This window comes from Aptenodytes patagonicus, chromosome Z (assembly GCF_965638725.1).
Source record: "Aptenodytes patagonicus chromosome Z, bAptPat1.pri.cur, whole genome shotgun sequence".
In the NCBI taxonomy this organism is placed as follows: domain Eukaryota; kingdom Metazoa; phylum Chordata; class Aves; order Sphenisciformes; family Spheniscidae; genus Aptenodytes; species Aptenodytes patagonicus.
This window is the reverse complement of record NC_134982.1, coordinates 13,010,672-13,038,351: the sequence shown is the minus strand read 5'-3', so window position 1 is coordinate 13,038,351 and position 27,680 is coordinate 13,010,672. Positions and strand designations below refer to the sequence as shown.

The window sequence follows — 27,680 nt, the reverse complement described above, 5'->3', positions numbered from 1 at the left end:
AGTTTGCACTGAGACTCCTTGCATTCCGTCAAATACACAAAGTTTTAGGAATGGATCCGTTACCACAGATGAATCAACGCTTCAACATCCATAATAACCGCAAAAGGAGAAGGGACAGTGATGGGGTTGATGGATTTGAAGCAGAGGGAAAAAAAGACAAAAAAGATTATGATAACTTTTAAAAGTGTTTGTCATCAGTGCTAAGATCAAAGGTGATAAAAAGTCCATTTGTTGCCTTGCTTTTACTTCATTCATAATGATGTCTGTTTAAAACATCCAAAACCAACTCGGGAATTAGATTTGGAAGAGAACAACCTAGCTCTTCTGTGAGATTCTGAATATTTTAGTGGATGTACTGTACCAGACAAATTATGGATGGAAAGACTGCAAATGGAAACTCTGTTGTAATAGGAAAAAATAGTTTTCCCTCATTGCATTTTCTTTAAATGTGTTGTTAACTTTAGTAACTTTTCTTCTTTTTTTTTTGTCTTTTTTATTAACAAGTGCGTTGTCTTCTTATCTTGACTGTATTTAATGCAGCATTTGTGCTTCTGTTGCTATGTGTATTTTGACTTTTTATTTAGAAGGTTTTTTGTTTACCTTTGACACTAGTTGTATAAGTTACTTTGTGTTAGATAGCGTAAACTGTTCCCCTCCCAATTAATATTTTACAAAACTTTTTTTTGTAAAGTGAGACTGCAGGATTATGTTTTTTTCTAAATGTGAAGGGGTTACAACACATAATTATCCTGCCATTTGAGTGCTCCGAATTAAATGGTTTTGCCAATCTTGTGGCATTTGTCTCCTTAGTGTGATATAACGGTGTAATTAAGACAAATTTGTGTTAAATCTAATCAAGTTTGCTGTTAGTTGTGCATTAGCAGTATAAAAGCTAATATATACAGTATGGTCTTGCAACAGTTTTAAAGCAGCTGCATAATTGATCAAAGTTTTGCATGATGTTTATAATAGAAGGGCTTTTAAAACTATCATTTTAGGTTAAACGCGTAGGTCTTTGTATGATTGACTTTGTGACATAGCAAGGCCAAAAAATAACTTTCTGAATTTCTTTTCTCAACATAGAAGCAAAAGCGGGCATTTCCCATTTAGACAAAGTTAGTCACTCTTTTCAGTCAACTTTGTCGATATGATATTAATGCCTCTCAGCCCCTAAATAAATGTTTGTCATATCAGTGCCTGTGAGGTTATTCCTTATAGCTATTCCTGTATAAACTTTCTGTGATTTTTTCAATAATTCAAATTTTAAAAGTGAAGTATTACTGAAAAAGTGAAGGTTATCAAAGAAAAAACCCAGAAAATTATTTGATGTGGCCATAGTGTATGCTTATGTCTCTTTCAAAAAGCTAAATATAGCAGTGGTGTAAGTAAAGTTACATCATACTGTTGATGTATGCTCTGGTACACAGGTGTGATTTGTTGTCACAGCACTACAGTGGAATACACAAATAAAAACTAAAATTTATTAAATGACTAAAATTCATTATACACTGGAAACTGAAGTTTCACTCATTCTGTTCGATGTGTATTATGCTTTGTTGCAAACCCATAAAACACAGATTAACATAGACTAACATTCCGGTAACTACTTTATCGATGGCTGTAGGAGAATATCACACATTACAAAGATCATTTGTTGTTTCTGGTACCATTTATGAAAAAAAACTTTTGTTCCATTTTGAGGTCGAATTTATCTTTGACCTTTTTAATAAGTAACTTTTGGAGTAGGGGGATGTTTCTGTTTGCAGCACGTACTGCTAACAGCGTGGGCCTATGGAATAAAAATACAATATTTTAGAAAAATAGAGGGAGTCTAAAGACTTAAAGAAAAAAATTAATACAGTGTTCTTCAAGCATCAGAGTGCAATTTTTAAGGGAGTGATTATTAGTGGTTAGCAAATAAAAGGAAAGCTTTGTCATTGTAGGAAAGATTTCTTACTAATTTCAGCATCAGCAATACAGAAAGCAGAAATGCTTTAAAGTTACTTTAAAAAAAGATTACACTAGTTTCTGTTGTCCAGCCTTGATGCATAGCTCTAAGCATGTGCTTTTTCTTAGTCTTTTTTTAAGGGGGTATCTTGCTGCCATGGTGTCTAGTTAGCCACTACTATTTATTTTGAAAGCTACAGGTGCTATTCATGTGGCTAGTTCAACTCCATACCAAAGTTTCTTTCCTCATAAAGCAAACTTGTCTGTTCAGGCATGTGACCCTAAAATTTAGGATTGAAAAGGTCAAAGATGTATTTTGGATTTCCTGTATTTTTGTTCTACTGGCTTTTAACTCTTAACCAGTTTCTGGATCTTTTGAAATACTGTATACTTAAAGTGATTCCACATTAAATATGAAGCTGTGACCATGATTTTTGCGCTGTGTGGTGAAGAGTGAATTTGCAGTTTGTTTCCGGTTTTCCTGCCCATTTTAATGGGCTATTTTAGGTAACTTCTGACTCTTGTTAATCTAAGAAGAATGGAAAAACAAGGTTTTAAAAAGTAGAGAGCTAGCTTTTACTTTAAATATTACACTGTGCACTTAGGAAGACAAAACCAAGGCCAAGTAATCCATTTATGAGCAAGTAATCATTTTAATATCCTGTGTTTTGGTAATGCTAGCAGTTTACTAATAAGCAATGTTTGCCTTTTTTATTCAGCAACGCTGTGTGTTAAATCTCAAAATCCCAGACACCATAGTCATCATACGCAAAAGAGAAATGTAGGCAGCAAGAATTTCCCCTCAGTGCTCACCTTAGAGGAACAGTTTGTGAAAATGTGAGCTGTTCTGTTTTGAAGCTTTTTCAAACTTTGACTTGTCTGCCTAGTTTATAAGTGTGTCCTGTCTGTGAGCAGTGTGGTTTCACATGGATTCCCGTATAGAGGCATTGCTAGAAACTGAAGTCTGTTGGACATAGTCCATCAACTTCTTGCCTTATTATGAAATTCTAGGTGAACTGTTAATCTGATAGAGCTATTGAATGTGATGGGTTCATTTGCTGCTTTTATTTTTAGACCTATTTCACTACTCAGAAGTGATTTAATAGTACTTAAAATTGTACCTAGCAAATTTCTGAGAGTTGGAATCAACTTTAAATATTCCTACAACAATTTGTATGCATATTTAACATGCTTGTGGCTGGTTGATTATCTGCTGATCATTAGTCTGTAAAGTATTCACACAATGCCAAATTAATTTCTTTATTAAACAATTAAGACTTGTTTGGACTACCCAAATGGATTTTAATAGCATAGCATTAATAATAGAGGGGGGGAAAAAAGTAGGAGGCACAATTTGCAATTGTTTTTTTCCACTTACATTGTAGGTTTACAAAGTACAGTGATAGATGCAACAAAAACATCCGTTTTCCTTCTGTTTGTTGGGGGTTTTTTGTTCTCTGAAAGCTGTAAGCCAAAGAGCTTTCTAGCCAAAAAGGCTAGCAAATTAAATTTCTCCTGAGAGATTCTTTTATAAATCTTCTCAAGACTTCTTTTGTCCTTCAGTGTGGTATTTCTCAGCCTTTTTAAAATGAAACAGACATCTAGTCTTTTGGGGAGGAAAAAAAAATCCAAGGAGTGTCATCTACAGAATTATCACAATGGTTTTGATTACATCCAAATAAAAATCAGACTTCATTCTGTAAGTATCTGTTAACTTGTATTCTCCCATTTTGTTCCACTTTCCCTTTTGGATTATGAAACTGTGCATACATATTCCTAGTACTGAGAGAATTTTGCTATTGTTTATTGAACTGCTTTCTGATGATTTACAGTTTGCATTTTAAGAAATGCTGCCCTAATAATACTTGGCAAGTGTAAAGTTCCTAACAGGGTAAAGGTCATTGTTTTTCATGGATACATGATTGGCAGCTATTGCTGGGGATTTTTATCCTGCACAGTGCACACTTCCGCATTTAACATAGCCTTAACATGTCTCCGTTAGCAAGGGTCATCATTAAGGGTTGTCTTCTTTAATACGTGTATTTTCTTAAACTATTTTGCCAAGCTATGGCCATTAATATTTATTCTGAAGCCAGTGATTCATTTACTGAAGGGTAGTTTAAAGCCTATCAGCTTATAGAGGTTTGGCCTAGGTTGAATACTTTCACATATGTTCTACATCAATCCAATTTCAGGTTGATACCTTAAATCCAAAGAAACATAGAATGGCATCAAGAAACCTCTGGATTTTTGGAGTTTTCTATATTTAAAAATCTTAAGATAGCAGAATGGAATAGCTGACCAAGAAAAAGTAAATTGCTTTTTCTACAGCAAAAGGTTACTTTAACACTGAAAGGGAGACAAAAAGCCTGTTTCTATATGAGAATCACAAACCTTGCTCCTTATGTAAGCTTTTTTCTTTCCTTTTCTGCATGCTGCATCGTGTTTGTATTAATTGTACGCATATATGATTAGGAAGTTGTGTCCAGGATACGTAAGACAGCCTTATCACAGACTTAACATCTGGCATACATTTAAATTTGCCAGTAATGTGCTGGTTATAGAAGTTAATGTTTTCTTACTAAGTCAGTAAGCTGAGCTGTGTTGCTAACAATGCAAGTCAGAACAGTATGGGAGAGATGAAGGTGCCTGAAAACAGGGGTTTACTGTAATTTTACATGCTCCTAGGGCTTGTGCTGCTCGAAAAGGGGACGGGTGTCTTGGCGGTCCAGACCCATAGCTGCTAGCCCCATATGGATACCTCAGTATGCCTTAGGACGTCTAGAATGGCATTGTTTAGGTAACTACCATGTACTTATATGCATGAGAGAAAAGTGCAGGTATTTTTAAGAATTGGAGCCAGTGTGGTCCAGAGTGTTGCCAATATAGTCATGTGAAACTGCAACTTCAATAATGTGGGATAATCATGAAGGAAGCATTGTGGTTTTCAGCAACGGAGTGTGCTTGTCACAGTAGGAGGAGAAGCTCAAGTGCCTATGATAATTAAATGCCATCCCGATTTCTCCCAGGAGCTTCAGTAGTATTTTTTAGTGTGTTTTGTAAGTGATTTGCACCTGTCCAAGGTTTTGAGAATGACAAGTGGGAGGAATTTGCTGAATGTCTTGCTCATCCAAACAATTTTAGTAACCCTTTTTTTAATATACAGTGAAACGGTGTAAGTAATCTGCTCATCTAGCACATGAGGACTAATTATTTCTAATCATTTACAAAACATGTTTATCACTGCTATAAATATTTAACTCTTACAAATGTGTACATGTCTTTCCCCTTATTTCTCATATGGAGCAACCAGCTTTCTATGGCCGTAAGTACCAAGAATGTCACCCAACACATTTCATTCCCAAATGTATTGTTTCTGATAATGTACCCTGTTTCAAGTCCATCATAATTTTGGTGGTCTTTTACAGAACCAAGGCCACACACATTTGAGCAGGAAAATGTCTGCTCTTCCCAGCCTTTTTCCCTTTGATGGTCAATCGCCTCAATAGCTGCATTTTTCCAGTGAAAAGAAGTAGTCTTTGAGTGAATATGACTTTGAGAAGGGAGAAGAAAGAGAAAAATACCCAAGAAAAATGGTATCAGAAAGAAGAACAGAACTGATTAAATGGGTCCAACTGAAGAAATAAAATGAGGAAGGCCGTTAGAGAGCTACAAATCAAAGTTAAATTAAAAATGAAATAAAAGTTACATCAAGTAGTAAAACAGTCAACTGCAAAAATAGTGGGGAAAAATGAAGAGAAAGGCTCTATTTCACGCAGAGGGAAGACCCAATGCAGTACGTGATTTACCACCCATGCAGCAGCTGCAGTGCTCCACAAAAACATAGAAGAAAAAAGAAGTGCCAGGTGACTGAGGAGGTTGAGACTGAAATGGTTCAGGCCAGCCGAGCTGAGGTGTTAATAAATGTTACATGAAATGTCACTGCAAACGAGCGGGGAGGAAAGGTGAAGGGAAAGATGAAGAGAAGGGACTGACCTTTCATGCACCTATCCTACTACACAGACAAAACTGCGTCCGGTGTCCATGCCTTGCTCCCTTACAGGTGAATGAAGAGGAGAGTGTTGGGGAGTGTGTGAGCACGCTTCTCCAAACACTTGGAAATCAAAATGAATGCTGCACAGCCCAAAAAAAAGATGCAGTGTTATGCAGCAAATAAACAGGCTCAACTGGACTAATATTTGAAATGTCTCCATGGGCTTACAACAGCAGAGCGCGCTGTGTCGTTAGCAGCAGCTTCCATCTGGAAAGGCAGAGTTAATTTTCACCTTGCTGTGACACGTTCAAAGCGAAAACTGTGATGTTTCAGCTACTCCGGCATTCCTCTCTATTGCCAAAGAATGCTTTTTTAAAAAACTTAAATAAAAAAAAGATGCGGCAAAGCTGCCATGGCAGCAAAATCCAATATAAAATCTCTGCTAGTGCATAAGAAGGGAGCAGTGTTAGAAACACAATCGGGTCTATCTCATGAATAAATTAGAAGTATACTTTTGAGGGTAAAGAAATGAAACATTTCAGAGCAGGCACAGGAGAAGGGAAAAGAGAGATTCAATTTGTCCAGAGTCTCGGGGGGGGGGGGGCTGCAAAGAAGAAATGAGCTATAGAAGTTCTCCCAGGTAAGGATTCCCGCTGAAGAAGACAACCTGAGAAAGAGTTTATAAAGGAAGATGTGAGAAAATGTGTGTCAGAAGAGTATATCTGGCAAATCCTTGAGAACAGGAGGAGAGGGACGTTTCAGATGCAATTCTTGTGTGAGGAGATAGTGTGCATTTTTGCTTTCTTGCATCCGTTTCTTAAACTTCTTGCAGCTGCTGCCAGGGGTGATTTCAGGGCAATAGATTCAGGATAATCATTCCTCATACGGCAGTGGTAAATCATAAACCAGGATTCTGGATGCTTTAACTAATGTCCCCAGCATGTTCTCCAGCATATCCAAAGGCACAAGATGTGCCAATTTACAAGCTGTGTGACCAACTCTAGAGCTCCTATTACAGGGATAGCCAGGGCAGAAGTGTTTCCCAAGGAGCAGTGAAGCAGAGTGGGAGAAAACAGACCTGAAAGCCAAAGGCTTGGAACAAAGTCCACACAAGAAACTTCCACCGACCCCTTGCTGGTTTACATATTCTCCCTGAGGAACAGTCCCTCTACAAATGTCACCCACACATCAGAAAAGAATAGAAAACTTAAAATAACTTATTTCCTTGGAAAAACCCTCTGGAGTTCTGGAAGTGCAGGTGAGTTCTGGAGTCCCTGAGACAAATAATTCCAAATATGCATCCGATATGCAAGCATGCCAAACTCTCCTGCAGACATCAGCACGAATATGTTTCAATTCCAGAAAGTTTGGTCAAGAAACTTTCCAAAGGCCCAGAGCTGAAAACCACAGCAATTCTGGAGAAAAATGTTCTAGCAAATCAAAGACAGTTGCTAACAGGGAAGAATATATGGTTTTATGAGATTTCTTTTACAAGGTTTGCTGCTTCTACAAAGTTTGCTGCTTCAAAGAGTGGTTTGTCTTAGCCAAATAAAGGTTTACCTTGCTCAGGCAACGGCCTTTTTGGAGTCAGGGACAAAAATGGGAAGCTAGAGCCAGCCTCTAAACTAAAGGCTAAAGAGCATGTAGCTTTTCTTAAGGGGTAGGTTTGTGCCTGTTTCTTAAATTATCTGGGCTGGAATTTTTAGTTACAGCAGCTGTATGGGAGCTGGGGACGACAGCATGAGCATTTAGCTGGATGGCTTCTGTCAGTACCCGACACCTGTGATTAGTGATTCACACATGCATTTTTCATTAGGAAATCAAAGCCAAGAGTATGTCAAGGGCCTGGTAGGCAAAGTAAAACAAGTACACGTATTACTGCAGTCATGCACTAAATGCAATTTTTGCTGCTGAAGGAAAGAACAGAAGAGATAAGATGCTGCTAGCAAAAGCTTCAAGTCTCTATGTGTACTTCACAATGAGAAGACACTACTGTCTAGGCCTAATACCGAGTATTTCTCCCTACGGATATGCTGGAACCTGCCTGCCCTGTACCCTGTGATTTGGATGCTGGACAGTTCTCATTAGCTTCTCTTCTCCCAGAGCAGGAGTCCTCATTCCCAGTAGGAAGAGTCCTGCAAGGAATGGCTTAACGTTAAATCTAGATGGACCAGATTCCCAGCTGGTGATGGATAGCTGGAAATCATCCCCGAGGACTTCCCGTCCACATTGTGTTTGGAGAAGTTACTTGGGCAGAAAGAATCGGGGCCACCCAGTAATTCCAGTAAGGACCCCTTGGCAGCTTTTTCCACCACCCAGCTCAGGGACCGGCATCCAAATTGGGAGCTAAATATTGCTCTTTCCTTTCCTGGGGTTCATTCCAAGACAGAAGAGTCAATTCAAGCTGTTTGGTATCAGGAGGACCATATAGCTATTTATCATTCTTGTTTCCTAAGAGCTCATGACCCTTAGCCACCTCCCTTTGGACTGCAGGTTGAGAAGAACTGAGGGTGAGAGGTGAGCCTTGATTTAACTCTGCCTGACATCCAGCCATGGCATAGGTTTTCTCCTGATAAGGATGGGCTTTGGCTCACCCTTTAGATACTGCTAAGGAGAAGAAGTCTCCAGCCTGAAGTAATTTGGATTCACAGCCTTTCGGAGAATAAAAGGAAGAGGTTCACCACACAACAAAGAAGTCTGTGTATGCTCATGAACAAGTAATTGTGCTTGCTTTCAACAGAGCTAAAAAAAGGTGGGGAACTTCCCTAGCTCCTGTGTTCTTGTTTCTGATACCCATGCTTCCTTGGGTGAGTAGAGTTGTTAGTTACTCACTTCCTCTTCTCCCACTTGTAGCTAAGAAAAGGAGGTCGTTTTGCTATTAGATGGGAGGTGCTTTGTTCCCTCAATTATCACAGCTCTCATAGCAATACTTTGTTTTCCATCCTCAATTTTAAAACATGTAATTCCCAGCTGCGTCTCTATGACTAAAGTAAACACTCTGGTCCAGGGTGTGTTCTCAGCGGTTAATGCCTCTGTCCTAGTTTTCATTATGTACTTGTTAATTTAGTCTTGCACTCTTCTGCATTCATGGTTTGGCACCATATGCCCCAAATGGCAGATTAACCTTCCTGGTAAGTGGTGGGATGCCCCCTTGGCCCCTCTCTACAGCCTTTTACTATCTAAATTATCACTTGACCAAGACTTAAAATTTCAGTTTGCTCATTAGCTCTGGAAGGCCCTTGTAGAACAAAAACATTCAGTAATTAGGGGATGGACACAAAATTGTAATGGTCTGTATTGCTACCACTGAAGGAACTGCTGTTTGCCATCTGAGTCATGAACTGGCCACGTGGGACCTCCCAGATGGCTTTACTTAAGAAATAAAATGCATCTCTTCAACCACCTTCAGGGAGGAACTGGGCACATCGTGTCTCAGTCCTGAGACACGGGATGGTGCAGGAGTCAGAGACGGAGGTTTCACCTGAGGAAAGCTGGTATAGAGCTGCTTTCCCTTTATTGGGGGAGATTCACACAAAACCTCCCCAAAGAAATTAGGTTCTCACAACAATGAATAGAAAACTCTGCTTAAAAAATTGAAACACACAATACAGTCAGTAAAGAAAGAACACTGCAACAAAGATAAAAGATAAAGAATTCATACAGGACAGCATTACACAATCTCTGACCATATAAGTAGTAAATGAGAACAAAGACAAATGGTTATATTCCATAGCTCCAAATATTACCTTGGAGTTCACTATGAAGGTGCCAGACTGTAAAGGATGAAATCTGAATCAAGTTTGGAAACTAACTCCCAAAGGACAACTGAAAGTACCGGCAGATGAAAATGTCAATGTGAATCCAGTGCTAAAAGCATTATCTTAGAGTAGAGCCCTTCTTTTATCATCTTCTTTTTTTAATAGAAGTGTCTTAATTTGCATAAAGCTAACATACATGACTTTTGGTAGGAAATTACCTTGTGTAGAGCAGAGATAGCTGCTGGCCATTTATAGGCAGACTGATTTGCTGACCTTTCCCCAAAGGACATCACAGTACATTCCTCATTTCCAATTTTTTCTTTGATAGTTTCCAGTAACCTGACTTCCAGCTTAGTCTTAAGTCTTCTACATTTCTTGCATACTGATTTCAGCTACTTTAATGTGGTCTCATGCTGTTTAATATACTAAGCCCTAAACTGAGTTATTTAATCGAACAACACAAACATGGAGTATCAGACCCAGCATGCATGGTCAATCTCTGTATACTCGGGATAAATCCAACACTTTTGGGACACCTCTTACCTTCTGAGCACACGTGGCCATCTGTGAGGCTCTGGGAAGTGTCAGACTAATTATGCATATACTACAGAAATTCCCAGATTTCTACACGTAAGGGCAATTGTTCTGGTAAAGCCCAGGCAAGCATAGAGCAAGAAAAATCTTCAAATTCTACCCAGGTAGCTTTTCTGGATAGAAAAAGAGGATCGGGAAACTTTGACAGATGTTTCTGTCAAAAGTCTGTGGGATTCTCTTTCCAGCTGCTACTTCAAAATCTTTACCTGTGTCACCATTGGAAGTGCATTTATGAAAAGCAGTCTCCAGTCCTGGATCCAGCCGTGGTACGGGGTCACAGGGGGAGCACAGCTGCAGAGTCCTGCCAGTGATTTACCACTCTGGAATGGAAGCTCTGCATGCATCTGTGCCTTTGCAAGTCTACAGCAGGGCAAAGCCTCCCTTTATTTTCTTCAAAATGGGGAAATATGGAGTAGAAATTCAGATGTAATCATGCAAGTTTGCTCAACATTCAGGAATGGCTTTTAACAATTCGTTACACCTTCCCAACTTACACCAAAGCATGCACAACACACAGTGACCTGCACCCCTGCCCATCTGAGCACCCTTGGGACTCCCCAAGGCACCGAGGTTTACACAGCCCCAGGCTCAGAAAAGCTGAACTGTGGTATAAAGCCATATTCAGTGATCTTTGCCAACTGCGCTCCAGATATTGCCTAGGATAATGCCTTATCCAGGCTACTCATTTCCCAGAGCCAATGCAATCCTGACGAGGAGGACTGCCACAAAGGAAAATATGAGATACAACTTGTTGTAGTTAAGAGGATTCCTGAAAGAAAATTGATAGGAAAGCTGCAAACAGCTCCTTTGTGGCTCCCCTCCATCAGCTGTTCCCACAGAGCCCAGGCACAGCTGAGAATTCAGCCCAAAGAATTACTCAAATTTATGGCATGTAAGTTTTTTTAAACAAAGCAATCTCTGTTCATGGGAAGAGCAGAGCTGGTCTGCGAGTTTCCCTCCTGCAGACGGCTTTAAAGGTAAATAATGTGATTATATTTTTAGGAAGAATGCAAAATACCAGGATAAAATGGGGGCAGTGAAATGCCATATGTTCTTCACCCACCACAGACAAACTAGAACTTGACTTTTTAAAAGTTTTACTCTTCTACATTTTCATGACTGTCATTGACATACATTTAAAATGGAACAAAATTAAATGACAGGATTTTATAAGCTCTTTTTTTTTTTTAATGGACAGTGTCCTGGTTTTGGCTGGGATAGAGTTAATTTTCTTCCTAGTAGCTGGTACAGTGCTGTGTTTTGGATTTAGTATGAGAACAATGTTGATAACACACCGATGTTTTAGTTGTTGCTAAGCAGTGCTTACACTAGTCAAGGACTTTCCAGCTTCCCATGCTCTACCGACTGAGAAGGCTGGAGGTGCACAAGAAGCTGGGAGGGGGCAGAGCCAGGACAGCTGACCCAAACTGGTCAAAGGGACATTCCATGCCATGAGATGTCATGCTCAGTACATAAACTGGGGGAAAGCTGGCTGGGGGGGGGCCACTGCTCGGGGACTGGCTGGGCATCGGTCAGCGGGTGGTGAGCAATTGCACTGTGCATCACTTGCTTTGTATATTCTTTCATAATTATTATTATTATTATTATTTTTAAATTTTATTTCAATTATTAAACTTTCTTATCTCAACCCAAGAGTTTTTTCTCACTTTCACTCTTCCAATTCTCTCCCCAATCCTACCAGGGGGAGGGGGGGAGAGTGAGCGAGTGGCTGTGTGGTGCTCAGCTGCTGGTGAGGTTAAACCATGACAGGCAGAAAGTCGTTGGCAGCATGGGACAAGACTTCCCATTTAGAAGTAACATGGGAAGACAGATCGTGTTAATACACCATCCCAGGAACTTCAATTTGTTGCAGAAATGATTTTTTAAAAAGTCTTCATTAGTGATGAGAACAATCCCAAATGATACCACACTGAACCGTCTTATTTCCTCATGGGGAGGGGGTGATTCAGAAAAAACACTACAGAGTAAAAACGCTGGAGGGAGGGGGCACATGAAAATAACAGAAAAGTTAATACACAAATACATAAATGAGGGGCAATAGGTGACTACGGGAGGAGCATGAAGACGAGGCGGGGAAGGAGGACACTCAGAAAGGCCAACTTCAGCCTGGCCAAACTGATTTCCCAAAGTGCCCTGAGCACCGGGCAGTCTCTTGAGGCTGTTTCTGAACAAGTTTATTTGGTCACCCTGATTACCTTCAGAAGGACCCTATTTCCCTCCACTGTGTGCGGGAGGAACCTACGGAGATTAGGTGGCTGGGCTGAAATTGGCTTTTGGGAGTACTCCTCACAAGCACTGGAGATTTTAAAAGAGAAAGGGAGAAGACTGCACAGAGGTCTTTCTGGGGAAAGGGGAGATAACCAAAGCCCTTGGTGCTCTGTAATCTGTTGGGGCACACCGTCTGTGGGTTGCAGCTGGCCTTTTCAGATGCAAATGTACTTTTCTGAGGTAAGTTAACTTGCACGTGTGATAGCTTTGTTTCGTCCTTTCCAGAAAAGATGAACACACTGACTGATGAAGTGGGGATCCGAATCCGGCCCTCAAATTCCAGGAAAAGGGCTTCAAATCCCTTCTGCAATGGGTTCAGCCCGGCATGTTTGGCAGCCTGGGGAGCAAACCCCAGGAAGGAGCACTCCCTGTCCGTTACCAGGGACAGGACATGGGATTATGTCAATATTTTGCTGATGCAGAATAGTGATTACATTCCGATTTTTGGGATGCAGGGCTTATTTTGACGAGATGTTGAAGAATGAATTCCCATGTGCTATGTGGGAATTAAAGCTCCTTTTGCACTTCCCATCGGAGTTAAGACTCTGGCCTGGTGTCAAAACATCCCTTCCTCTCTGATACGTGCTATGCCAGTAAGTAGCTGCTTTTTGCCTTAGTCTGCTGTAAACTTCAGGGCGTGCTTGGAGGTAATCCTGCCGTTGCCACTGTAAATTCAGATGCTTTAAAACATTATTTTTTTATGGAGCTATTCTCTTTCCTTGTGTATTTAAATACACTAGAGAGCATGGAGGTGCTGTCCCAACTTTCCCCTCACCCTAGATTTACACCAATGTAATCTCGTGGGCTGTACTTTCGACCTATGCAGCTGAGGTCAGATGCAATGTAAAGGAATAATGCGGAAACAGCTGCGGAGTGAAACGTGAGAGCTCTTCTGCGTGGGATCCCACACCAGAATAGCCTTTGTTGTAAAACTACTAATAGAAACCTAATCTCCCAGTTTTCTTTTTTTCAGGCAGAAGGTGATTAAATCCAAAAGACTTCTCATTCCTTGAGTTTGAGACTGAAAATAGGGGAATTAATTTATTTCTGAATTAAAAGAGTCACTCCGTTTTATTTTTATAAATGCTCTCTTATGACTCCATGTACCTCTTTTTCCTTCTCCTTTAGTTTTCCTAGGTCTGGGTTTGGAGCAAGGGAAATAAAGTGAAGTATTACAACAAGAGAGGGGGAGCGATATGAAAAGTGTTTATCATTAATATTTGAAGGAGCTATTGATTTTCACGTCGTATGGCCTATTGAATTTGTAGAGTATATTTTATTTTTGTAAAAATATTTCCATAAAGTCTACTCTGTACGCAAATTGTCGCCTGGGTTACCATTCATCATTTAAATTGCTCGGTAGTCCTGCATAGGCCCCAGGCAGTTCACAATATTTGCATTGTTCTGTATCCGTGTAAAAGCTAAGCTTTTAAAAGTAACCTAGATGCCTGGAAAACCTGGTGTTTATTTACAGCTCTGATTATACAGTGTCCGAAGACGACATTCCTGGGAGGCCACAGCCGTAACACTTTAATAGACACGGGGCAGAGGACTTCTTGGGGGTCTACCAACAGTCGGGTTTTAGAGGGTTGCTAAAAATCCTCTAAAAATTTAGGGGATTTTTTTAGAGGATTTTTAGAGGATTATTTTAATGGAGAGCCTGTTTTATGTCACTTTCCTTGCACATCTCCTGCCATAAGTAAAACTCCGAATCTCAATGCTTTGTTTAGATTTTACCTAACACTGAGTTTTCTTATGAGCGTCCATGGATGCAACACGGGCATCTGGCAGCCGAGTAAGGAGCGGTGCGATGGACAATTTAAACAAGGTGACAACTCGACCAAGGACCAGGCGAGAGCGGGCAGTCTTCGCAGCGGTGCGAAACCAGACGTGGTCACCCTGAAGTGAAAAAATTCAGTTAGCTGGAGCCGTGCACCGCACGCCGAAGGAGGAGCCGTGCAGGAAGCACGCCGGTCACGCACAGGCAGCCGGCAGCATGCAAAGCGGTGGGGATGCCCCCCGGGAGGAACCCGACGATGTGGCTGCACCCCCACCGCCGCTCGCGTCCCGCTGCCGCCCTGCGCGGGCACGAAGCGCCGAAAAGCGGGTGCCCGTCGCCTGCGCAGGCGCTTCAACAGCACCTGATGCCGTGGGGCGCTGCTCCCGGCCCTGCGGCGGCAGCCGCCGCCGGCCGGGGCCGGGGCCGGGGCCGGGGCCCTGCTGCCCGGCTGCCCGGGACGCGCCCCACGCCGCTCCCCCGCCCGCGGGGGCACAAGGAACGGCGCCCCCCGGCGGCCGGGGCCGCGCCCTGATTGGCCTCCCCCTCCTCCGGCCACCGCCCCGCCTCCTCCAGGCACGCCCCCTCGCAGCCAATAAGAGGAGGGCGCGCTTATGACTGACAGCGGCTATGTCCAGTGAGAACGGGCGCGGCGCGGAGGCGATGCCCTAGAAATGGCCGGTGGCGGGGCGGGTACCGGGCTAGGGGTGGGGTCAATTACGTGCGCCGGATACTGCCGCCGCCGGCTCCCCCGCCGCCGCCGCCACCCTGAGGAGGCGCTCTGGGAAGCGGTGCCGCCGGCGGCCGGTGCCGCCGCGGGCTCCAGGGGCAGACGTGAGGCGGCCGGAGCCATGTTGGGCAGCGGGGCCAAGGCGGCCAAGCCCTCCTTCGTGTCCTACATCAGCCCGGAGGTGCGGGGCCGGCCGCCCTGGGAGAGCGGGCGGCGGCGGCGGCCCCTGAGGGGGCTGCGGGGGGGCGCCGCGAGGGAAGGGGCCGCGGGAGGTGCGGGCGGGGGAGCTGTCAGGCTGCCGCAGCGCCGGCCCGCAGGGCGCGGGCCCGGCTGGGGGTCTCGTCAGGGCCGCGGGAGCCGCCGTGCGGGGCCGGGCCGGGCGGGAGGGAGCGGCGGGTGGGCGGCGAGGAGCTGCGCGGGCTCCTCCCGTCCTGCCGTTCCCCTCGCCCCTCTCCCGGGTTTCGCAGCGGGAGTTTTCCGCGGGGAGTTGTGAAGAGCTTCGTAGCGCGCCTGTGGGACGGGAATGTGGCTGGAGCAGGGCTGGTGCGAGCGTTGTTAGGTGTGCTGTTTCGGGGATTGCGTGTCTGGTGCCTCGAAGGCGCTTCCGAGAGCGAGGGAGAAGCATCTTGCTTGTTCCTTCTCGAGAAAGCTTAACAAATGTAGCTGGCCGGTCGATTTTAAGCTGATTATTTTTCTGGTGCTTCACTTGAATTGTTTTTTGTCAGCAGTGACCCGGTGTCAGGCTGTCATTGTGATTGTTCAGCTCGTAAGGTGGGACTTTCCGAACCTGTTTTTCTTGATGTCCCTTAACATCACTTCACTCCCACTGTCTGCTCTGTCTTTGCAAACGCCTTGTTTGCAGTTCTGTCGCTGTAAAGCCCTGGGTCTCTTTCCTTAACAGCTCGATGCTGAACTCTTGGCTGTGCATATCTTTCATACTGTTCTTCCTGTTGTCCTTTCGCTTACTGAAACTTCTGTTGGCAGTTTGGTTGAAGAGGCTTTAGACTCAGTTTGCTGAGGTCATGTTGTTAGTGGATGGTATTAGATCAATATTTTTATTAAGTATTCCTTCATTCTTATTCCCGGTAAACAGCTGTTTTCTAGGAAGACCAATCTTCATGAAAACTAGCCATTTGTGGGTTGTTTTTTTTTCTTCTCCATAGTTCTTTGTAATCTGTGTCAAACTCAATTCTCTTGATAGGCAAAAATCTCATCCTTAAGAAACTATCTTGTCAATTAGTACAGAGTTTGTCACTGATAGGACCTTGGAGAATCTGCTGTTTTTATTTTTCACTGAATCTGACATAATGATGCAAAGTTATTATGGTTTAAGTCAGCTGTTCTGTTTAAAACTTATGTCCTTATTTTGTAGTAGCAACTCTTTTTATATGTTGTTTAGCCCTGGTGACTTGTAGTTTCATCGGTTTACTTTAAAAGCTTTCCATTTTCCTTGTATTTCCCAGTCAAAATGGAGGTATTTTATTGCCCAGAGAGGTGGCAGGTGCCCCATCTTGAAATGTTCAAGGTCAGGTCGGACTGGGCTCTGAGCAACCTAATCTAGTTGAAGATGTCCCTGCTCATTGCAGGGGGGTTGGATTAGATGACCTTCAGAGGTCCCTTCCAACCCAAACCATTCCTGATCTCTGTGTGAAGTCAGTCTTTCACGTTAGGAAAGTATGTTGTACAAATATACAAAAAAGTGTGTGCTCAAGGAACTGAATTTTGTGAAGGTGAGAACTTCACTTATTAGACTTACTGAAAGACGCTTCACCATTTAAACAAGCGTGCTGGATGATTAAAGCTTGCTGGAAAAAATGGCCAGTGGGAAAAGGTACAAGTCAAATATATGTAGAGCAGTAAGATACCAAATAATAGAGTCCTTTAACTTGATTATAACTACAGTAATGTAACTCTTCAAATATGATCCTGGTGGCTGCAGGAAGAACAATGAAGGTATTTAATATTGGAAGATGAAGCTTTTAATGAAATATCCTGATGCACCAGAGCTTGCAGTCATTTACTCTTTATTCATGCTGCTTTTAACCATCTCCTTGATGCACTTAAATTTAAGAATTTCATGGGCTCTTGCAGCAGAAGCTTTGAAATATAGACCTGACTTCTGCTGTAGAATTGGTATCTCTTTTGCAGCTTCAAAAGCTCAGTGAAACTGAGGTCTGATTCCAGTAGCAAGTAAAGCAAATTTAACTTTTTGCTCTGTTGGGTATTGCAGTCTTTTTGACAGCCTATGACTGCCTTAATGGGATGGTTACACAGGAAGCTGAAGACTTTAGTGGTTTTAATGAGGATTTAAAATACAACTTTAGATACATGGTGAAACCTGTGAGGCTATTTGGGGATCTGGAAAAAGCATGTTGATTAGAGATCCTAAAATAAGCAGAAGTGAGTGTGTCTCAAGGAACTGTATTCCATATGTATGTGAGAAAAATAACTTTCTGAACACAGATTTCCTGTACCTGTTCACTTTCATGTAGCTGAGTTTTAAAATTGGGGCTAGACTGATAGAACAGTGGAAATACTTCAATCCCTCCTACGTGGAAAATAGTTTGGTCAACTGGGAACTTCCCTTTGATCAAGGTAGCATAACTGACATACTGGGGCAGACTAATATCCTGTCTCTTTCAGTAGCAGATGCTTGGGGAGGAGTATAGGCAACAGGTATGTTCAGTGTGATGCTTCCTCTGGTAGACCCTGTCAAAAGGTGGGAAACAGCAGTTCAGGGACTTCATGACCTTGGGGTTACATCTAGATAGCATTTGAGTTAATGATGGACTTGACGGTGAACTTACGGAGCCTTGCCTTGAATCTGTTTATACTTCTGACTTGCAGCAAGATTTTCTGTCAACCACTGTGCAATACAGAGCAATATAGTAGTGTTACACTGTAGTCCCCCTTGCTTACAACCTCCAGATTCCTTGGGCTTGTCCTTGTTTGCCTGGAAAGTTGTTTGGGACCTTAAGCTGCTGCTTCTAGGTTAGGGGAGCCCTACAATAAGAAAATGCAACAGGCAGAGCTGAGTTTTGTTCTAGCCCCAGCTTGTTTAGTCCATCCTCAAATACCTGAGGGACACACTAGGTAATGTTCAGAAAAATAAAATGAACTTAGCTTTAAACTTCTTTTAGGGTTTGTTTGAATATGAAAAGAAACAGGAACTCTATTCATTTTAATATATGGCAAGATAGAAGTAAAGAGTGAACAGAAAATGCTGTTTATTAAAGGAACAGAAGTGATTTCCGCTGTGAAACCCCAGAATGTCTGGAAAAGCAGTGTTTTTGACATCTGACTAAATATAACCTAGTTATTCTCTGTTATATGGAACCACAGATCAATCAATGGTCTGTTGAGAGTGAGACCGTAGGATGTTGATATTAGTGACACACTTCCCCTCAGGACAGACTTGGCTACCCTGCAGGAAGTGGGGTGAATACTAGGGTATAAAGTCAATGTTTTGACATGTCTGATCATAGACTAGGAATATTTGTCTATGGAGACATAGAAACAAGAACCAGTGAATTCATGATTTCTAACTCTAATATTTCAAAACTGAAAGCATTTACAAGGCTAACAAGCTAGATCATATTTTCCTTAAAAATCTTGATTTGAATAAAAATGTAGATATTAAACTTGATTTGAAGCTTAATATTACTTTCTGTGCATGCGTTCTCAAGAGTTAAATCCTTCAGGTTAATTCTAATAGGATATTAGTTCTTGTATTAGCCCTTAAACTTTAAAAGAGTTTGTTCTGCTTTATCCTGCTTGTCCCTGAAAACTGGAGCACACCTCAGGCTGCTGAGTTGTGAGGGTTACTTTCATACCTCTTGTGCTTTGTCTCTCAAATCGTGCATTGCTGTTAGCTCATAACCACTACGAATACTTGTTGCTTGTAAATCTTGGTACAATATTGTGTGTTCTGTAGTGATCGCTTTTAAAATAGCATGGTGCTCCTTCTAAATTGGAGTGATGGAATTGAAGAGTGGCATAAGGAATAGGAGTTACAAAAGTGGACAGCTGGGCTCTGGGCTGACGTGGGGGAAGCCAGGCATTGAAGTCAGAGGAGATGGACAGGACAATGTAAGGAAAGAGGAAAGGATAAAAAATGAAATGGACATGGAAAACATGCGCTATGATCTAATGGGCTGCTGGATGATGGAGCTGTGAAAGGAAGGAAAACAGGCGTTCAGAGATTATTTTCAGCACTGTTATGTAATTAAAGTGTAGTATCTCCTCTTGTTGTGGTTTAACCCCAGCTGGCAGCTAAGCACCGCGCAGCCGCTCGCTCACTCCCCCCTGGTGGGAAGGGGGAGGGAATCAGAAGAGTAGAAGTGGGAAAACTCATGGGTTGAGATAGACAGTTTAATGGTAATGCAAAAGCCGTGCGTGCAAGCAGAGCAAAACAAGGAATCCATTCACTACTTCCCATGGGCAGGCAGGTGTTCAGCCATCTCCAGGAAAGCAGGGCTCCACCATGCGTAATGGTTACATGGGAAGGCAAACGCCATCACCCCTGCCGCCTTCTTCCCCCAGCTTTATATGCTGGGCATGACGTCACATGGTATGGAATATCCCTTTTGTCAGTTGGGGTCAGCTGTCCCAGCCATGTCCCCTCCCAGCTTCTTGTGCACCCCCAGCCTGCTCGCTGGTGGGGTGGGGTGAGAAGCAGAAAAGGCCTTGACCCTGTGCAAGCACTTCTCGGCAGTAACGAAAACATCCCTGTGTTATCAACACTGTTTTCAGCACAAATCCAAAACACAGCCCCATACCAGCTACTAGGAAGAAAATTAACTCTATCCTAGCCAAAACCAGCACACCTTTGGACTGTATGGCATACAACATGGGATTAGGCTTGTTTGACCGAGAAATAGTATTTCAGAAAATACCAAGTATGTATTTTGGTTCATTTCTGACTACAAAGTATATGCTAAGCATGTGCACAGGTATTTCCTCTTTTGCATGAAAAGTGGCACTGTTAGACATGTTTGATTTATTTTGCTCAGGAATACTATATTTACTTGTTGAAGCACCACAACTAACTTGCAAATATTCCAGTATACAGTTTGACTTTTACAACTGATAAAGATAAATGTATAGTTAAGAAAACTATCTCAGCCTTCTGTTAGTCTTTTAGTGAAGTATAAGTAAAGAAGAAAAAATGGATGTTCATATCAAGCCTCACCATGATGTAGAGCTTTCCTGTGGAGAGATTACTTGTGGAAAACTATATAACAACATTAAAATATCCTGTGTTCTCACAGCACTATTTGCTGTCCACGTTGAAAGAATGTATCAGCCAGTGCTCTTGAAACCCTCGAAGTGATAACTGGTTCCTACATTACTAATAAACAATGTTTTTCCCAGTATGTTTACTAAAAATCTTGTTTTCCATTGTTGGGGTTACCTCTAGCACAAATGTCTACCTATGGATAAATGGAAACATTACTGTGGGGTAGTAAGTTAGGTTCAGAGCCTACAGCATATAATTTGCAGCAGCAGACTGTATGCACGATCTTTCTCCTGAGAGTGATGAGTAAAGTCCAATACCGGTAGGCCTATATACATATTTTGCAATACTGATTTAAAAAAAAATCCAAATTCTGTGATAAGATCAGAGTAATCTAGATTCTAGCATGCAGGGAATGTTTTTCACTTTTTACTCATTTTCTGTCCACAGTTGTTTACCTCCCTGTGGAGTGGGAGGCGAGGAGTTGCTCTCAGTTGTGGTGAGGCTCTAGGACAAAGGGCAGGAATCATTTGGGATCCCTCTCCTGCCCTAACTGCTAGGACCCTATAAATGTAGCATAACTGCTACTTGACCTTCCTGCCTTAAACTCGATGTTGCCTCACACGTAGTGGCTCTTTTAGGTTTCAGCACGTGGGGAAGACGTGTCCCCAGACAGACTTGGGGAATATATTTTAGCCCCTTCAAATATATTTTTTAGGGGAGAGCTGAATGTAGTCCCTGGGTATTGCAAACTGTGCAGTTGTTCCCTATACTCGGGTAAAAAACAAGAAGAGAAGGAAGAGAGGTGAGCCTTTCCTTAAGAAAGAGAGTTTCTCTGTTGTGTTGTGTCCCCCCTTTTGAAGCAGAGAATCTGCAAGGAGCATGGTGTCTCCTTTCCCTGGCACTTCATGGTTTCATAGTGCTATCAGCTGAAGTCGGTTTGAACTAACAAGAAGGATGATGCATTATGATTTAGTATGGTGTGACATGTCAGCCTGCAGTTTTGGTATGGTTTGCTACTCTGTACTGTTATAATTGATAATTTTGGGGTGTTGCTGTACTGCCTACCACTGTTTACTCTGATAACCTGGAAAAAGGAATGTAGCAGAAAGTAAGAGCATAGGTGGGAAGCATCTCTGAGTAAGAAGTTTCTAAAACCTTTAGAGAAGTTGAGGTCTTTGTTTCTATCATTTCTGAGGCAATCAAAAGTTAATTTTCCTCATTTGCATGGTGTCCTATGGGTATCTGCTTTTAGCTATTGCTGGTAGCAGGGTTTCCTGTGTTGTATCTTGAGTAAGAAGTGCCAAGATGCTGCTTGGGACATTCAGAATGGGGAAGCTACAGATGAAGAAGTACCTATCTAGAGGTGTGTGTGTGGCTTTCAGTGGTCATAGATGGAAAGTGCTTGCATGCTTAACTTCACCCTCTGACCATTTGTTGAAGTTTCCTGAGGTCTAAGTGGATTTAGTAGCTTGTGGAAAGGGAGAGAGACTTGCTTCTGCTGTTTCCCTTTCTTTTGTTTCTGTGCTCATCTGACCTGTTGATAAGCCAGTTCTGGTAACAATAGGCAGTAGCAACAAAAGCAAATGTAGCACAAGTACAGACTTTCCAGCTGATCTTATGAACCAAATTATGTCACCATGTAGTCAGACAAACCCAGGGATAAAAGCAGTGGGTAGGGGAGTATGTATGTATCAGTATGACTGATTAAAGGGGTGTTGAGGAGCATGCAGTTTAGTGTCGGCAGGCTTTTAAGTTAGTCCTAAGACTCTGTTGCCCCAAAACTGAAATCCATTAGAAAAATAAAGTTGAAACAGAGTGGAGATAATAGGTAAATTTATGGGTTCCTACACAACTTGCACTGACTCATGGTGAGTTAACAACTTTTCTTCATAAAGATCTTTGCCTTCTCTCTTAAAAGAGCAAATACAACATGTGACATTAGTAGAATTTAATATATTCTAATATACTCCCTTGGAAAATGAGCGCAGCAGCATCGATTCATCAGCAATGTTCATGGCTTGGATTCTAGCTATCTCTAGTGCCTATGTATGAAAACTGTCTTTTAAAATATTTGTGATTTTATTACCAGAATATAAATGTTGACTTTCAAATAGAACTTTTCTGGAGGCTCAGCTCTTGGAAGCTGTTGTATGTTATAGGAATTCTGCCTATAGTAAGCACTTCAATGTCTGTAGGTTTTTGTCAACGAAGAGTGAAACTGGATTTTACAAGCCGATCTCAGTGTTTGACTGAGGTCTCTACTCTGCTGTGATGCTATTTAATTAAAATTCTAATTCCTTTCAGAAGATAAACAATTTAACTTGTAACCAAAACCCAAACCACTTGTTCAAAATTATTTGCCTCTATGATACCTGTTATAAAAGCTTCACTGCATTTTAACAAATGGGTGTAAGCTCAAAGAACTTCTTTGGGGTCAAATATTTTTTTTTCGCCCAGGTCTTGTCTGCCAACACTAGCATAAACTGGTACTCATAGCAGTAAGTATGAACATTCAAGCAGTGTGTGTACATAAAGAGTAGTTATTACATGCCTTATGATATCTCCCAAAGTAAAAGTTACTGGGAAAACACCTAGTTAGTATACTGCTTTATTGTTCCATAGCAGTGATTGTTGGCATATAGTTTGTGAGCAAACAATGTTGCATTTAGTTGCACACAAATAGCGACAGTAGAAGGCATAGCTATGAAGGCGCTAGTAAACCCAAAGTTTAGCTTAGAGCTAGCAGTGGTGAAGAGACAACATTGGGAAAACGTGTATGCATTTCTTCTCTGAATGCAGCAGTGTTCAGCTTGAGCCGTGTTTGCATAGTAACTTATGTAGCTGACAAGCGCGAACCTTGATTAACATTTACTTGTACAACATCCAGACTTAGAAGTCAAAGGCAGCAAATTGTGTTTTGTTTTCTGCATTAGCTGCCAGCTGTAGTTAAAGATTTCTTTCTTCACACTACCACCACTTTCATTTTATAACCTTTGCCTCTTTTCAACCTGTCTTGAACAGCTCTACTGTTCTCATGACATGGTTTCCTGGTGGTTTTAGTTTTGCTATGCAGACTTCAGGCTTTGTTTGGGGTCTTCTGAGTGTTGAGAGCAAGTGTTTATATGAATGGCAAAGGGGGATTATTTTTATGTTCTCAGGGGCTTTTGTTTCTCTGTATTTAATCCAGCAAAACTGTTATTGCTTATGTCTCCTTTTGATTGCTTGCCTTGATTTGCAATATCTGACTCTGAATGCTGGTGACAAACTAAAATTTGCTTGCTTGCTTACTGCTGTAGCCCCGGGGGGGTCCAGTTAACTAATAGCTTTCCAGAAAGACTCCAGTGCATGTGAAGTGATTCGGACTCGGAGGAGGAAGTTCTGAACTGGCTGAGCAGGAAGGGTGTAGCATGTCCTCTAGTTTAATAGTCTTTCAGCTGGAGATTTTAACCCAACTGTCAGTGCCTCAAGGCTAGAATAGGTGATACTGAGAGTTTAATAGCTTTGTTTTGTGCAGTTTGGGTCCAAACTAAAGGATATCCTGTGACTGGTTTTACCTCTTGGCTTTGAGATTCTGAAATCCCTTTCCCTATAATCTTGGTAGCACTGTTTAAGTAACTTTCGTACTTTGATTGCAATAATACATGTAAGAAAATTAGATAGTGAAGGATGAAACTTGAAAAACTGTGAAGGGTACATTAGAAACAAATATTATGTCATACATGGAAAAGCTTATGAATGAACTCTGGGAGGTGGTGTTGTAATACTAAGTTTATGCTTATCCATTTACATGTGCTGAGAGAACTTTAAAAGTATTGGTAATGCTTTATTTCTGACTGTTACTTATAACGCATTTCCTTTTTTGTGTTCACAACTGCATGTAACTGACACTGTGAGTGTCAAACCACTGAATCATTTAGCTAGTAGGCTACTGACCTTTAGTGGAAGCAGCACATTGGAAACTTATTCTCCTTAATTTAGGAAGTTTTTGCCTTAATTTTAATTTGCCTATTTGCTTGAATGTGAGGAATTTAAGAGGGAGGGTGCTATTATTTACAGCATGTGTTGAAGGTACGATCTTTGCAATGTAATAATTACTCTTTCTCTCTTTAGGAAATACACATAAAGGAACCCATAGAAAAGGAAGTAAATCCTCGCTTATTACCAGGTAACTATTGTATATTGTATTATTAGAATTAAATAATTTTTTAAAAAATCATGTAAACAGTATTTAAATATTCCCATGTCTGCAGCAAACACCCATGTGACATCAGTGTCCCAAGTAGTAAAACAGAGTTTGGTGTAACAACCCATACAGGTTGAAATGTTTCAGATGTCTGTATCTGCATGGGTTGTTGAAAAACTCTATAAAAATTTCAATTTTTATAGAGTACAATATCTTCAGGAAAGCTGCATGTGGAGAACTTTCTATACTTCAGTTTGCCCTTTTTCTTAAAAGATAAAGTTGGGTGTTTTTTTGTTTGTTTGGAAACTGAAGACCAAGAACTAGTGGAAACTTACTTTCTAGTTGCTTTGCTTCTACTATGAGTTAGTTAAGCCTTTTGATGCCTCATTCACTGTTAAGATTTTTTTATTTATTTTACAATTCTTTCTTTTTAAAAAATCTTTTCCAAGATCAGGAAAGATGATGTTACTAAGATAAAATACAAGTAAAAGCTTAGAATAAACTAGTATTGTTCTGTTGGGTTTTCTGTATTTTATAGGAAAGACTAAGAGTCTTGCTGATTATACCTATTAAAATCTGGTTTTACTTTCTTAAACTTGAAGTTCAGTTCCTGCTAATTTTAAGATTAGAACTTGATTGACCATTATTTATGCAAACTTGTGTTTGAGAACTTCAGAATAGTGCTGGGACCTGTAAAATAAGCAACATCTCCAGTCAAAGCTATGAAAAATTAACTATGATGAACTTGTAATAATCAACTAAAATGTTTCAACATTCTTAGAGTTTAGCAGTAAGGAAAATTGGAACAGTTTTCAACTTGTTTATTGTCTGTATTAACTACTCTTCAGTGGGCTTTGGTTTTTTTTTTAGTACACACTCATATGGTTGCTCTTTGCAACTCCACGTGTTGTTCTCCTACCGCTTAGAGTAGGCCATGATACAGGTACTTCTGGTTACGGAACTCCTAAATGTAAGCAGTTGAACAGTGTTCAGTCCATTTTGAGTAATGTTAATAACCTGGAAGGCTTTCAGTGTACTGATTCTGGGAGCTGCCTCTTTGTCTTTTTGTATAACAGTTATGAAATATCTTCAGGCATATAGTTATGAGAAGTTGTCAGGAAATTAATGCTGAGTTTAAGATAACAGTTGAAATAATTCAATTACAAATGTCAGTTATGTTGCAAGTCAGTGTTTCTTTTATACAGGTGAACTGCTGCTTTGCGAGGCAAGCACAGTGTACAAGTATATACAAGAAGATGGGTCAAATCGTGGCACCTATGGGAAACTTGTATGCACAAACTTCAAGATTGCTTTCCTTGACGATGATTCTGCTTCAGATGATAATGTAGGAAGACCAGTCTTCTAATTATGACCAAAGAGGCTCTGAAGGCATATAGTGTCTCTGACTAAATAGTCATGTCTCTCCCTTATATAAGGATACAGCATAAATATAGCTTTTTAAGTTTTAATGGCTGCAGACTAATTTTAATCAGTCTTCATTTGCTTGGTCTATGCAGATCCTTCCTCAAGCTCTAATGACTATTTAAGTAAAAATTGTGCAAGCCTGTATGTGGACGCTTACATTACACATAGTTTATAACTCTTTATATCTTGTGAGTTAGTAATTTTGTGAAGCTTAAATTAAAAGAATGAATTGTTTTGAAAATTAAATCAACAGTTTGTTTAAACCTGATTTCTGACTGCTTGTCTAGTAGCAATTGCAAAAGTGTGAATGTCAGACGTACTTTTAATGTTGTATAACATCTGTCTGACTTGACATTGGGCTACATCTGCAGAACCATTTCAGGGCTGCACAAGACTGAGTAAGCTGGTATTCAGTGGAAATGCTCTAGATAATTGTTTGTGTGGCTCAGTAAAGCTCTGAATTATTCCATTCAAAGTCAGGTGTTGACTGCAAAGATTTGAAAACCTGGTACTATTGAGCTTGCAAACATTGCAAGTGTGGCCAGCAGGAGTAGGGAAGTGATCGTGCCCCTGTACTCGGCACTGGTGAGGCCGCACCTCGAATACTGTGTTCAGTTTTGGGCCCCTTGCTACAAGAAGGACGTTGAGGTGCTGGAGCGTGTCCAGAGAAGGGCAACGAAGCTGGTGAAGGGTCTAGAGAACAAGTCTTATGAGGAGTGGCTGAGGGAACTGGGGTTGTTTAGCCTGGAGAAAAGGAGGCTGAGGGGAGACCTCATTGCACTCTACAACTCCCTGAAAGGAGGTTGTAGCGAGGTGGGTGTCGGTCTCTTCTCCCAAGTAACAAGTGATAGGACGAGAGGAAATGGCCTCAAGTTGCACCAGGGGAGGTTTAGGTTGGATATTAGGAAAAATTTTTTCACTGAAAGGGTTGTCAAGCATTGGAAGAGGCTGCCCAGGGAAGTGGTTGAGTCCCCATCCCTGGAAGAATTTAAAAGACGTGTAGATGAGGCGCTTAGGGACATGGTTTAGTGGGTGGTGGTGTTGGGTTGACGGTTGGACTCGATGATCTTAGCGGTCTTTTCCAACCTTAATGATGCTATGATTCTATTAAAAAAGCTAAAAAGTCCCCAAATCTTAGAAATTAGTTGAATCTTGTTTCCTTTGTTTTAGGTGTTCAAATTGAGCTGTCAAAGGGGAATGGTAACGCCACACCTTTTTTGATGTGCTTAAGCATCTGAAACAGCCTGGTTCATTTAGGTGATAAAAGTGAAAGAGAGCCTAGCTTATGGCTCTCGAGTGCAAGTGATCTTGACAGTAAAGAAGAATGAGAAGAATACAATTGACATATGTTGATTATAGTCGGAAGTTCCTTGGGGTAGCATTTCAGGGAGTTTCAAACTAAGGCTTCTGCAGCCAAATACGGATTGTTGGACCTTCTGGAATTAATTGGGACAAAGCTGCAGAGCCCTTTCCACAGATCACATGAGATTTATGCTGAAGTTGGTAGTGACCATGCTAATTTCTGTTCCATCACTAACTTTAAATCTTGGGTTTATAGCATGCCAAGTCAACTGTATTTCTCTTAACGAAGTTCAGTATTAGCCACCTGATTCAGAGTAGTGCAGACCTGGAAATAACTTGAATGAGGACATAACTGAGAATGAAGACAGGTTCACAGCTGTCTTCATGTAAAATGTAATTTGCTGATGTAGTGTAGATCAGCCTTCTGGTAATAATATTTAAC

General features: G+C 41.4%; 2 protein-coding genes across 4 annotated transcripts in view; both read left to right on the top strand.

Annotated features, from left to right (window-relative positions):
- The window catches only part of ZFR (zinc finger RNA binding protein), a 46,546-nt gene extending 44,169 nt beyond the window's left edge, over window positions 1-2,377 (top strand). For both annotated transcript variants that reach the window (XM_076361598.1, XM_076361597.1), the window contains exon 20: window positions 3-2,377. In XM_076361598.1, coding sequence (XP_076217713.1) covers window positions 3-182 — 180 coding nt within the window. In that variant the 3' untranslated portion in view covers window positions 183-2,377. The remainder of the gene's footprint in view (window positions 1-2) is intronic.
- A 12,758-nt stretch (window positions 2,378-15,135) lies between these two features.
- Window positions 15,136-27,680, top strand: part of MTMR12 (myotubularin related protein 12) — a 35,900-nt gene continuing 23,355 nt past the window's right edge. For both annotated transcript variants that reach the window (XM_076362335.1, XM_076362334.1), the window contains exons 1-3: window positions 15,136-15,270; window positions 24,439-24,493; window positions 25,717-25,856. In XM_076362335.1, the coding sequence (XP_076218450.1) occupies window positions 15,211-15,270; window positions 24,439-24,493; window positions 25,717-25,856 (255 nt within the window). In that variant the 5' untranslated portion in view covers window positions 15,136-15,210. The remainder of the gene's footprint in view (window positions 15,271-24,438; window positions 24,494-25,716; window positions 25,857-27,680) is intronic.